Source organism: Schistocerca piceifrons, chromosome 5 (genome assembly GCF_021461385.2).
Source record: "Schistocerca piceifrons isolate TAMUIC-IGC-003096 chromosome 5, iqSchPice1.1, whole genome shotgun sequence".
NCBI classification, from domain to species: Eukaryota; Metazoa; Arthropoda; class Insecta; order Orthoptera; family Acrididae; genus Schistocerca; species Schistocerca piceifrons.
In genome coordinates this window covers 134,709,302-134,723,486 of record NC_060142.1, presented here as the reverse complement: position 1 = coordinate 134,723,486, position 14,185 = coordinate 134,709,302, and the positions used below count along the sequence as shown (strand labels likewise).

At 46.5% G+C, this 14,185-nt stretch overlaps 1 protein-coding gene across 2 annotated transcripts in view; it reads left to right on the top strand.

Moving 5' to 3' along the window:
* Positions 1-14,185, top strand: part of LOC124798558 (monocarboxylate transporter 1-like) — a 94,142-nt gene that overhangs the window by 63,173 nt on the left and 16,784 nt on the right. For both annotated transcript variants that reach the window (XM_047262017.1, XM_047262018.1), the window contains one exon: positions 7,905-8,096. In XM_047262017.1, coding sequence (XP_047117973.1) covers positions 7,905-8,096 — 192 coding nt within the window. The remainder of the gene's footprint in view (positions 1-7,904; positions 8,097-14,185) is intronic.

Genomic DNA, 14,185 nt, shown 5'->3' with positions numbered 1-14,185 from the left:
ATGTTTGAACGTTTTCTTGGAACTTTCCACACTGTTGTCTTTGGCAGCTGAAGTTCACGACCTGATTTCCGAACCGACGTTTTAGGACTATAGAGGTAAGATGCTTTGACGCGGTCAACATACTCTTCAGACACTTTTGGTCATGCCGTGCTCTCTCTTTACAAGCGTACGATCGTTTAGAAACCACTTCACCACAGACGGATGTTTTAGTCACATGTAGGACCATAACTAAGCTTTAAACGAAACGTGCGTTGAACTGAAATTATATATTCACCCTTAGAAAACTGCAGAACGCCAAACGCTTTAAGCCCAGGTGTCGCCATTTTGCGTATATGGCGTTGCAAGGTGGATAATACAATACTCGCGCATGCTATTATTTAAAACTGTTTGAGTTCCTCCCTAATTGTGACCAGGAACCAACACTCTACAGTGCTTACAGTTGATACTATTTATAGATACCTTGTATTTCAGACAGTGTTAAGCATATGGGTAAGGTAGACACCTGATTTTATGTCTTTTATGTTGATCTAAAACTAGAAGACGTCTTCATGAACACAGAGTACTGACACCTGATTTTATGTCTTTTATGTTGATCTAAAACTAGAAGGCGTCTTCATGAACACAGAGTACTCTTAAGGAGTAAATTTTTGAAGACATATATTCCTACAACCTCGTCTGAACTCGTTGTTTTCTGGCTATTTGAAACAAGCTGCACACGAGCTGATAATTGCGGCCAGCGAATTATGTGTTTTGTACTAGGCGCCAGATGTCCACACATTAGAATTATGATAAGTACTCTTGGTCGAAGCGGTGCAGTCAGTAAATACAAATGACTGTCTGGCCGTTAGGGCTACACTGCGCAAAGAAAAGTATCACGTTTTCGAAACTGCGTAAATGTCTTCCATTGCGACGCATAAGCTTGAACGTGATCCGAAGTAGCAGAAGGGTTTTTGGTTTTTCAGCCATCTTATTTCACAGAGGGGTGCAACATTGACACATGTTTAAATAAAACGGCAAAATGTCTAAGACACTACAGTTCGGCAAAAGTGTCGGTGCCAATCAAGCACTTTTGTTATTCACGTTAAAAAAGTGCTGGTCAGAGACTTCAAGCCCATTTAACTGAGTACTGCTCCACTGATGCTCTAGCGCCTGAGGGCAGACAACACCAACGACATTTCTTAGGTGGGGTTGCCTGCCCTCAGGCGCTAGAGCGGCAGTGAAGAAGCAGCACTCAGCTAGATGGATCTTGAAGTCTCTGACATGCACATTTTTCATGTGGTCAACAAACTTGCGCGGCATGCACTGTGGGTGTCGCCGAGCTGTTTGTGGGCCTCCTCGCTGTTTTATTCACACATATGTCAATGTTGCCTCCATCCCCCTTCCCCCATGATCACTCCACAGAAGGGCGCGAAACAGGAGGGCTGAAATAGCATAAACACCCTTTGCCCCTTCGGACCACATTCAAATTCCTTCGAAGGGGTTTGGTCTGTAGTGGTTCCACCTTGTTTACCAGAGCAAAATTGCTGTCTCAGTACACTCCAGTGGGTTAAGATCAAGTTCAGTGGAGTTGCAGCACCATGATGTCCTTAGAGTGGGGTTGCCACAGTGGCAGCAACGTCGAACGTTGGCAAAAGCTTCGTCCTGCTGCTCGTCGCTCTACGAACTGTCGTTTTCGACCGCAGAATGTGTGGGAATGACTGCCCTAAGCGAAGGAGTTGTTTGATTGACGCTCTTTATAGGTCCACCTGAAGATATTTTATGTCGATCCTGAGCGACTGTGTATCTGAAATGATTTCAACGGCCACCCACAGAAGAACTGCGTGATTTGAATGTTGGTGTCGCGGTTCTGACCTACGTCGCAGAGGCGTCGAAGGAAGGGGTGCAATGTGGATAAGAGGGGGTGCGACGACTTTCCCATCATGTGACACGTCGACGGTGGAAGTGAGCAGAATTGTGATGAAATTTGGTGCCATTGTGATATCATGAACCAACCTTACACCCCTCATGAACTTCTAGGATGTGGTGCTCTTTTTTATATTTTTTTTTTTTTTTTTTTTTCGTGTGTCAACACCTTTCGGTGTAAAGCATCGTCGAACCCAAAGTGATGTCGCAGGGCGCCACTCTTCTACTCTTCTGTACTAATACAGAGGAAGGTAGTGTCACAAATTTATTCGTCGAAAAAGGTGAGCCGGCCGAAGTGGCCGTGCGGTTAAAGGCGCTGGAGTCTGGAACCGCAAGACCGCTACGGTCGCAGGTTCGAATCCTGCCTCGGGCATGGATGTTTGTGATGTCCTTAGGTTAGTTAGGTTTAACTAGTTCTAAGTTCTAGGGGACTAATGACCACTGCAGTTGAGTCCCATAGTGCTCAGAGCCATTTGAACCATTTTTGAAAAAGGTGACTACTGAGTTTCGAAAATGTGATATTTTATTTTGCTTCGTGTATGTGTTTCTCCAAGAGAAAAGTGTGGTGAGATATAAGAAGTAAGCAAATACGTTCCATAATTCACTGTACGTGTCCATATTAAACACCTATCTGTTTATTCGTATTCACAAATAAAAAATTACATTACGTACTAGAGGTGCAGTTCTTTTGAAGGAATTGGAGAGCGACGTGGCAAACTTTCCAATCGGTGTAATGAATGACAGTTTCTTGAAAATGTGGATACATGTGAAGCCTGTAAAAAAGAGAACCCAGTTGCATCTGATTACTAGATTAGAGGTGAACATCAACAGCGCGGCCGCGCGAAGAGAGCGCGCGGTTAGAGGCGCCATGTCATGGATTGCGCGGTCCTTCCCGCCGAGGTTGGAGTCCTCCCTCGGACATGGGTGTGTGTGTTGTCCTTATTGTAAGGCAGTTTAAGTAGTGTCTAAGTCTAGCGAGCGATGACCTCAGCTGTTTGATCCCTTAGGAATTCACACATATTCTCTTCAGCGCGCCACATCATCTACGTACTTACTACTAAATCCAAGCAAGGGCCTGAAATGTTGCGGTCACTTAAAAATATTGACAGGAAGGACTAACGGAGGGCTTACGTTTCTTGGAATTGGTTGGGGAAAGTGCAGTGTTTCTGCAAAGGAAATAGTATGCAAGACGCTAGTCAAATCAACTCTGGAGTGTTGTTCCAGTATATGGGGGGCCTCATGAAGCAGGCAAGAACACAGACATGATGCGAATTCAGAGACTCGCTGATAGGGTCCTAATGGTGGTTACAGCCATTCGCGACTGTAACAAAAGTACTCAGAGAAGCTAAATAGAAATCTCTGTAAGATAAATGATGTAGTTCTCTTCGTGTATGTCACGTAGCGATCAGCAGAATAATTATGGCGCGGAATAGGAGCAAATAGACTATCATTTTTGCCTCTCTCAATTATCGAATAGATTATGAAAGAAAAGTCACAGTACTGGTACGATGTACTGTCCACCATTCTCTGTACAATAACTGGCGGAATATACTGGGTACAGCCTGTAAAAGTGCAGATTTTTTTGTTGTACTGATGACTGAGATGATTGTACCGAACAACAATTTATCAGTATTCACTTCATTTGCAGATTAATATTTGTAGCTATCAGGAGTGATATTCTTTTAGGTTGGTTAGTACCTCAAAGTATATGTGGCAGGAACAAGACATTAATGCATATCTTCTTTTGAGCAGCAGGTCAGGTGTTGAAGTGTGGACGCGTGGACGCAAACCGGTTAGCCCATTCTGACAGGTATAGACCACTTAGCGGTGCAGTTACGACCGTGCAGAGGACATGAGGTAGTAAACTATATTATGCGTTTGCGGAAAGACTGTTTGACGCAGATAAAATAGAACCAACGCACTGATGTGTCTACATGAAGGTACCACATCTAACAATACACTCATGTTCAGAAAAAAAAACAGAACACCTTCACTGATTAGAGACAGGACGTTCATATTCATAGGACATGTACATAAATATAGTCCAGAGAAATAATTAGCGTTTGAATGATGACGGCTCCCGTGTTCAGGATCAACATCGATACTGCGGCGCAACACCATCGACCGGTAAAGTGTGCCCGCGGCTCTCGTTGTCGCTTTAAACCTAAGTGTGACTGGAGCAGACCTGCAGGCTGCGACGCCGTATGTGCGAACCGTACCGTCAAGTCAGTGAGTCTGAGAGAGGCCGCCTTGTAATTTAATAGTTGCTCCTTGCTACTGTAGTGTTATGTTGAAGCTATGAGAAAGGAGGACAGGCGCTCCAAGGCGCGGAAGCAGAGATGATGCTGAGGGCAGACGAAACTAGGTGAGATATTGTTACATGAAGTAAACGGTAAGGGGAGAGCCTTGTGAAAATGCAGACGCCCCCAGACGAGGTCCCAGGGTGCTAGTTACTCTTCAAGGGATTAACATGTAACTTCATATGTCGTCTAGACGCTGTGGTAGGTTGGCACCATAGAACTTTGTAACCAACAGGCACGTACTAGCGTATAAAGCCAGCTTGATACCAGCTCTGAGAACAGCAACGTCAGCAGGCTCACAAGGGTTAGAAAGAGAGCGAAAACGCCAAAAACTGTTGACCTAGCAGTCCCTGCTCTGGGGAGCCTCAGGGGCGGGGCTAAATGACGTATAACAATAATGTTGCAAGCCTTATTTGGCAGAGCAGTTACGTTTAGCTTTCAGCTGAACAGTGTTGATACCAAATACGGATTTACTTAGTGCAACTGCATTAACATCCCCGCCGTAGGAGCAGTAGCGAGGACCTAACTAAAGCGTGATTGGCAGGCACCTGCAAGGGAACTGAGGGATTTGCTGGGTGGCTTTAAGTGGGAAAAAAGTTCCCTCACGTGACTCTTTAAAACCCCTAGATTCCGCATTTTGGCGGAGTTCTTAGTCAGATGATCTGGGCGCCGAATCCGCGTCCGCCGACTCCAGCCTCGGTCCAGCTCCGCCTAGGCACGCTCTCTCACTTGGAGTGCCTCAGTGAACAGTGTCACATTCAGTATTTTTTGTTTTGCAACTAAGTTGTTGCTTTAAGATGCTGCTAGTGTTTACTACTCTGCTTAGCATCCACTCCTGGGACTTCTGCACAGGCTTCTGTTGTAACGGTGTTATTCATGCTTTTTCTAACCCTAGAACTAGCCTCCAGTGTATTTATTGATCCTGTCTGGAATAAACAACTATTTCAAAATCCTGTTTGTCCAAGAGACTCCACAACGAGTTTCCTACCAAGTCTCACCACCTACATTTCTAGTAAATGCCTATACCAGTGTTGGCTCAGATAGAAGAAAACAATCAAATGCCTTCACTATGAATTGTTCTTCTGCCTTCTGCTCTGTACCGCTCGGGAGCGCAGACTGACCAGTAACCCCTTTTCTCCCTCTCCCACCTATGTCAGGACACGACAGAATTATTGGCATGAAAGAATGTAATACATACATCTGGGAAATTGCTACTCGTGTGGGACGAAGTGTTCCAGCATTGTAACGGGTTTGTGCAGAACGGTTGACTGAAGGCCGTAGAAAACGACGAGATGGATCACGTCGAACGACCTAGAATATCCCCGGTAAGATCAACACCTCATCCGAATGGCACTGCAGGACATATCTGACGCAACGGTGAAACACTCTAATACTTCTTACACTATTAAGGGTGATAGTCTGTCACCATTATTACGCTGTGGGTAACGTGCACGTCTTCCATTTCTCCGCCTACCTTTGAAGAATATCCTGAAACGTGCTAGACCTCAGCGGTGTATGGAACGACGGCACTGGGGACTCGAATGGCATCAGATGGTGTCTTCGGACGAATTCAGGTTCCGCTTGTTTCAAAATGGTGGCCGTATTTTGGTTCACCGCAGATAGGGGGAGCTGCATCGCAGTGACTGCATTAGCGTAAGACATACAGCATCAGCACAAGCCCTTATGGTATGTGATGCTATTGTTTACAACCACAAATCACAGATGGTTCGTGCCTAGGGCACAGTGACTAGTGTGACCTACGTGAATGACATCATGCGACCTGTTGCCATAACCTTTATGCACAACATCCCAGAAGCCATTTTTCAGGAAGACAATGCGCGACCACATGTTTCTGGACGTACACGTGCCTTCTTGGTGTCATAGGATGTCAGCCTTTGGCCCTGGCTCGCCAGATCACCAGATTAGTCGCCAATCGGAAATGTGTGGGATATGGTGAAATGACGTTTGGAGCATTGTGACCCAATGCCAACCACCACAGATGAACTTCGGAAACAGGTGAACGCAGCATGGATGGTTATACCACAGGTCACCACTCGCACCTTATACACATCGATAATAATACGCACGGAATAAGTTACCAGGGCCATGGTGAACCTTGTGCCTACTAGGCAACAGGACACACGCTAGTCCGAGATGGCCATACTAATGTACATGTCATGTGAATATCAGTGTCCTATTTTTAGTCGTTCAAGACGTTCTGCTTTCTCTGAACATGAATGTATCTGCAATTCTACATCTACATTTATACTCCGCAAGCCACCCAACGGTGTGTGGCGGAGGGCGCTTTACGAGCCACTGTCATTACCTCCCTTTCCTGTTCCAGTCGCGTATGGTTCGCGGGAAGAACGATTGCCGGAAAGCCTCCGTGCGCGCTCGAATCTCTCTAATTTTAAATTCGTGATCTCGTCGGGAGGTATAAGTAGGAGGAAGCAATGTATTCGATACCTCATCCAGAAACGCACCCTCTCGAAACCTGTACAGCAAGCTACATCGCGACGCAGAGCGCCTCTCTTGCAAAGTCTGCCACTTGAGTTTGCTAAACATATCGGTAACGCTATCACACTTACCAAATAACCCTGTGACGAAACGCACCGTTCTTCTTTGGATCTTCTCTATCTCCTCTGTCAACACGACCTGGTACGGATCCCACACTGATGAGCAATACTCAAGTACAAGTCGAACGAGTGTTTTGTAAGCCACCTCCATTCTTGATGGACTACATTTTCTAAGGACTCTCCCAATGAACCTCAATCTGGCACCCGCCTTACCAACAATTACTTTTATATGATCATTCCACTTCAAATCGTTCCGCACGCATACTCCCAGATATTTTACAGAAGTAACTGCTGCCAGTGTTGGTTCTGCTATCATATAATCATACAATAAAGAATCCTTCTTTCTATGTATCCGCAATACATTAAATTTGTCTATGTTAAGGGTCAGTTGCCACTCCCTGCACCAAGTGCCTATCCGCTGCAGATCTTCCTGCATTTCGCTGCAGTTTTCTAATGCGGCGACTTCTCTGTGTACTATAGCATCATCCACGAAAAGCCGCATGGAACTTCCAACACTACACCGGTTACAACCTGTATGTGCGCCTGTAGAGTTAATTGCGATGTAGTGTCACTAACAGCCAGAAAAGAGGTCACGTGAGAAGGTTTATAGCCCATTTAGCGTCATCTGTTATGTTACATTGATACTCAGGGAACTATCTGTTGAGACAGCCATTGCCAAGCCGGCCGAAGTGGCCGTGCGGTTAAAGGCGCTGCGGTTTGGAACCACAAGACCGCTACGGTCGCAGGTTCGAATCCTGCCTCGGGCATGGATGTTTGTGATGTCCTTAGATTAGTTAGGTTTAACTAGTTCTCTGTTCTAGGGGACTAATGACCTCAGCAGTTGAGTCCCATAGTGCTCAGAGCCATTTGAACAGCCATTGCCGGCCGCTGTGGCCGAGCGGTTCTAACGCTTCAGTCCGGAACCGCGTGACCGCTACGGTAGCAGGTTCGAATCCTGCCTCGGGCATGAATGTATGTGATGTCCTTAGGTTAGTTAGGTTTAAGTAGTTCTAAGTTCTAGGTGACTGATGACCTCAGATGTTAAGTCTCATAGTGCTCAGAGCCATTTTTTGGACAGCCATTCACACGCACTAATAATTTTCATTGGGTTTAACCGCATTTCCAGCGGTGGCCATGTCTTCTGGATTGGTGGCGCTGTGCGTGTGCAGTGGCTTGTGCGGCTTCTTTCGGGGCGCCGCCGTCGTAAACATAAACCTGTGCGTCGCCGAGGTCTGCCCCGAGCACAAGCTGCCAGGCGGTGTTGGCCTCAACATGGTCATCTGCGGCATCATGCTTCTAGCAGTTGGCCCCATTATAGGTAAGCAGCTCAGCCGCTTATTACTTTGAATCAAAATTGGCTTTGCACACATTGTATATTTTTACTCTTCTCGCAGTTTATGTATCGTATGTTAACCGGAGACCTAGAAACGACGGAGAGGCTCTGTCTCCGCTGCAACCGCAGTGGTCCACAACCCCACGACAACTTCCGCAGTCCACTTCACCCCTCCGTCGCCCCATACCGAACCACTTTTTCGGGGTTATTGTTCGGTTCGGCCCCTGGTGGACACCCCCCACCCCCGGGGAACGTCTCACAGCAGACGAGTGTAACTCCTATGCTTGCGTGGTAGAGTTATGGTGGTGTACGCGTAGATTGAGAACTGTGTAGCTGAGGCGGAATAAAGGGAACCAGCCTGCATTCACCGAGGCAGATGGAAATCCGCCTAAAAACCATCCACAGACTGGCCGGCTCACTGGACCTCGACACAAGGCCGCCGGGCGGATTCGTGCCTGGGACCAGGAGCTCCTTCCCGCTCCGGAAAGCCGTACATTAGACCGCTCGGCTAACCGTCCAGGCGAATCTAAGTATGCACCTCGTTTGTTTTACTCAAATAAGTTTCAGCGAGATTTCGCTGTTATCAGGAGGATTTCAATTCTGAAAGGACACATGAAATACAGATAGAAATAAAATTTAATTAACATCGCTTTCGAAGTTACTTGTTACTAATTTCTGTATTTGAAATAGTTTGGTGACATAATAATATAAACAGGAAAGGCATTTTTAATATCCCCGCCAGTGGACAATACCGATAGCGACTCGGAGGTTTTATCAGTTTAGGAATGAAGAGCGTCACCAGAAGCGCAAAGGGTGTGTCACATGGGCTCAGCCGCTCACAGCAGCAGGCTAGGCAAGCAGCTGCAGCTGAGTCTTAAGCAGTCTGCTATATGATCTCTTTGAGATGTCGTCTAGCCCCTATTTGGAAATTGAGCTTCCTGTGAACCTGGATATCTTGGTTATCATTATTGGCATTTCTTCCGTGTTCTGCTAACGACTATCTTTTTAGTTTAAGGATTACTCATGTATATCAGGAGAGGACACAAAAGCGCTGAAACAATTCACCATATAATAAATGGGCAACAACTTTGAATGTGAAATAAATTTCTGTTTACATTTCTCAGTATTTGATTTCTGTTTAAAAAAAGAGATTAAATAATGCATCCACAACAGAGAAATCTCTGCAACACGCTTGTTATGACAACATCTTTCTACCCATAAAAGATGAGCAACTAATCCCATAATTCATTAAACGCACTCTCAAGAGTTGAGAAATTCAAACTAGTGTTCCATATCATGCCTCGAAAGGTTAAAATATAAATTCAAAGGACGTCTAAAATCAAATGGTATACATTAATAAATAGACGAGTAGACGTCAATTATTCAACAAAGAATGTGTACTGAATGCCAAGTGACTGTGACGCTATAACCATTGACGGTAGTTTTGTATTCCACATTATTTCTTACGTGGCCCTCCGTTGCTTCGCATAATGACCGAAGCTGACTGAACGTATTGCATCGTGGGCTACCTGCTGATATAGCAAGAACAGCCCTCCTACACCACGCAGATACTACAGCCACAGTGGAAATATCGACGATGCAGCAGGAAATCGGATCTATTGCGGCTACGATGGCTCAGTTACTTCACGTATGAGCCACGGACTTGTTATGGCTTATGTGGCCAGAACTGATGCAATAGCAAAACAAGTGCGCACCAAGACGATACAAATATCATTCGTTTTCAGTCAAAAGTATCGCAATCTGCTGGCTATCATTCTCATGTAGTGACCTACACTACTGGCCATTAAAATTGCTACACCACGAAGATGACGTGCTACAGACGCGAAATTTAACCGACGAGAAGAAGATGCTCTGATATGCAAATGATTAGGTTTTCAGAGCATTCACACAAGGTTGGCGCCGGTGGCGACACCTACAACGTGCTGACATGAGGAAAGTTTGCAACCGATTTCTCACACACAAACCAGTTGACCGGCGCTGCCTGGTGAAACGTTGTTGTGATGCCTCGTGTAAGGAGGAGAAATGCGTACCGTCACGTTTCCGACTTTGATAAAGTTCGGATTGTAGGCTATCGCGATTGCGGTTTATATATCGCGACATTGCTGCTCGCGTTGGTCGAGATCCAATGACTGTTAGCAGGATATGGAATCGGTGGGTTCAGGAGGGTAATACGGAACGCCGTTCTGGATCCCAACGGTGTTGTATCACTAGCAGTCGAGATGAAAGGCATCTTAACCGCATAGCTGTAACGGATCGTGCAGCCACGTCTCGATCCCTGAGTCAACAGATGGGGACGTTTGCAAGACAACAACCATCTAAACGAACAGTTCGGCGACGTTTGCAGCAGCATGGACTATCAGCTCGGAGACCATGGCTGCAGTTACCCTTGACGCTGCATCACAGACAGGAGCACCTGCGATGGTGCACTCAGCGACGAACCTGGGTACACGAATGGCAAAACGTAATTTTTTCGGATGAATCCAGGTTCTGTTTACAGCATCATGATGGTCGCATCCGTGTTTGGTGACATCACGGTAAACACACACTGGAAGCGTGTATTCGTCATCGCCATACTGGCGTATCACCCAGCTTGATGGTATTGGGTGCCTTTGGTTACACGTCTCGGTCACCTCTTGTTCTCATTGACGGCATTTTGAACAGTGGACGTTACATTTTAGATGTGTTACGACCCGTGGCTCTACCCTTCATTCGATCCCTGCGAAACCCTACGTTTCAACAGGATAATGCACTACCGTATGTTTCAGGTCCTGTACGGGCCTTTCTGGAAACAGAAAATGTTCGACTGCTGCCCTGGCCAGCACATTCTCCAGATCTCTCACCAATTGAAAACGTCTGGTACATGGTGGCCGAGCTACTGGCTCGTCACAATAGCCAGTCACTACTCTTTAGGAACTGTGGTATCGTGTTGAAGCTGCATGGGGAGCCGTACCTGTACACACCATCCAAGCTCTGTTTGACTCAATTCCCAGGCGTATCAAGGCCGTTATTACGGCCAGAGGCGGTTTTTCTGGGTACTGATTTCTCAGGATCTATGCACCCAAACTGCGTGAAAATGTAATCACATGTCAGTTCTAGTATAATATATTTATCCAATGAATACCCGTTTATCATCTGCATTTCTTTTTGGTATAGCAATTTTAATGACCAGTAGTGTATATTCCACATTATCTCTTACGTAACCCTCTAATGCTTCGCATAATGACCGAAGCTAACTGAACGTATTGCATCGTGGGCTACCTGATGATCCAGCAAGAACTGCCCTCCTACACCACGCAGATACTACAGACACAGTGGAAATATCAACGATGCAGCAGGAAACAGGATGTATTGCAGCTACGATGGCCCAGTTACTTCAAATCTCAGACACGGAATTGTTATGGCTTATGTGACCAGAACTGAAGCAATAGCAAAACAAGTACGCACCAAGCCGATATAAACATCATTCGTTTTCAGTCAAAAGCATCGCAGTCTGCTGACCACCATTCTCATGTAGGGGTTTGTGTTCGTCCCACGAGTCTACTAGTCTGCAGTTCCACGTGGCTCAACCAGTCATCTTCTTCCGATGCTGCGGTATTAGTGCTATCCGACCGGGAGGCTGCCAGGAGAGCCTACTACAGCATTTGCCATCTTCCATACTGGAGGTCGCTGGTTACCATCTGTGGATTTGCAGCCACTCATCCACCATCGCCAGTGTGGACAAAATTCTTGCTGGTTCCTCTTCTCTAGACAGAATCTGCTTTTAGGAGCTGCCACTTGCTGGCTTTAGAGACGTGCTCACACAGCCACTTCAGGAGTGGAGTGTCTACTATGACGATACGAACGGGAGAACAACATAACATCCAAACCTCGAGCGGAGGCACTAGTGTGATTATACAAGCCTTGGCCGCACTCACCCTGCGCTGCTAACGGCCCTTAATTAGCGTGGTTGATGCAGTGTTCCTCTCCTGCTGGGTCAGCTGACTTGCCATTCCACACTGCCGCGTGGTGAGTGCCGTACGCACCTCGAGTGGACTTGCACTTATTATGTCCAGTGGCCGCTGGCATTCTCGGACAAAGACACAGTGGATGTAATCTGAGTAAGATTCGAATGGTTCTCCAGTGTTGTTTCTCTGACGTCTGTTTCGGCGTCTAAGAGTTTCCCAGTCACCATACCACTGCAACCCACTTCTGGGGTTGTGGTATTCTATCATCCTGACCGCAACCCACCAAGACCACCATCCGCCATAGCGGTCAATCTAGACCACCTTTATAACGCATTGAAATTTTTAACGCCAATTTGAAGATACCTTGAAACAAGAACAACTGGTAGTCGTGACCATAGTAGGAGATGAAACTTCCTGGCATATTAAAACTGTGTGCCCGACCGAGACTCGAACTCGGGACCTTTGCCTTTCGCGGGCAAGTGCTCTACCAACTGAGCTACCGAAACAAGACTCACGCCCGGTACTCACAGCTTTACTTCTGCCAGTATCTCGTCTCCTACCTTCCAAACTTTACAGAAGCTCTCCTGCGAACCTTGCAGAACTAGCACGCCTGAAATAAAGGATATAGCGGAGACATGGCTTAGCCACAGCCTGGGGGATATTTCCAGAATGAGATTTTCACTCTGCAGTGGAGTGTGCGCTGATATGAAACTTCCTGGCAGATTAAAACTGTGTGCCCGACCGAGACTCGAACTCGGGACCTTTGCCTTTCGCGGGCAAGTGCTCTACCAACTCAGCTACTGAAGCACGACTCACGTCCGGTACTCACAGCTTTACTTCTGCCAGTATCTCGTCTCCTACCTTCCAAACTTTACAGAAGCTCTCCTGCGAACCTTGCAGAATTAGCACTCCTGAAAGAAAGGATATAGCGGAGACATGGCTTAGCCACAGCCTGGGGGATGTTTCCAGAATGAGATTTTCACTCTGCAGCGGAGTGTGCGCTGATATGAAACTTCCTGGCAGATTAAAACTGTGTGCCCGACCGACCGAGACTCGAACTCAGGACCTTTGCCTTTCGCGGGCAAGTGCTCTACCAACTGAGCTACCGAAGCACGACTCACGTCCGGTACTCACAGCTTTACTTCTGCCACTATCTCGTCTCCTACCTTCCAAACTTTACAGAAGCTCTCCTGTGAACCTTGCAGAACTAGCACTCCTGAAAGAAAGGATATAGCGGAGACATGGCTTAGCCACAGCCTGGGGGATGTTTCCAGAATGGAACATTGGTGGTAGAAGGGTCTGGCTTATGTTCTCCACATATCCACTCAAACAGCCCAACGGATGTGAAATGCTAAAAAAGTGGCTTATTTAAATGTTCACTTGCTATCCACGACACCAGACCACCCGTATACATTGAGGCGACGAAAATGATGGGATAGCAATATGCACATACATATACATATTGAGGTAGTTTCGCGTATACAAGGTATAAAAGGGCAGTGCGTTGGCGGAGATGTCAATTGTACTCTGGTGATTTATATGAAAAGGTTCCAGACGTGATTATGGCCGCGCCGGCCTTGGGGCCGAGCGGTTCTAGGCGCTTCAGTTTGGAACCGCGCTGCTGCTACGGTTACAGGTTCGAATCCTGCCTCGGGCACGGATGTGTGTGATGTCCTTAGGTTAGTTAGGTTTAAGTAGTTCTAAGTCTAGGAGACTGACGACCTCAGATGTTAAGTCCCATAGTGCTCAGAGCCATTTGAATCTTTTGATTATGGCCGTACGACGTGAATTAACAGACTTTCAACACGGGATGGCAGTTGGAGCTAAACCCATGGCACAGTTGTAGGTAATTACTTTTGAATACATTATGGGAGTGACAGTGATCAATATGTTACAAATATTTACTATTAGAAACAGTCTTGATCACTATTTATTTAGTACGGTGACCGGTTTCGACCACTACTGTGGTCATCTTCAGACCAATGAGCAAGAACCTCCTTCTGCTAGAGATCACTGCTGATCACTACTGATTCTCTAGCAGATGGAGGTTGTTCCGCATTGGTCTGAAGATGACAACAGTAGTGGTCGAAACCGGTCACCGTACTAAAT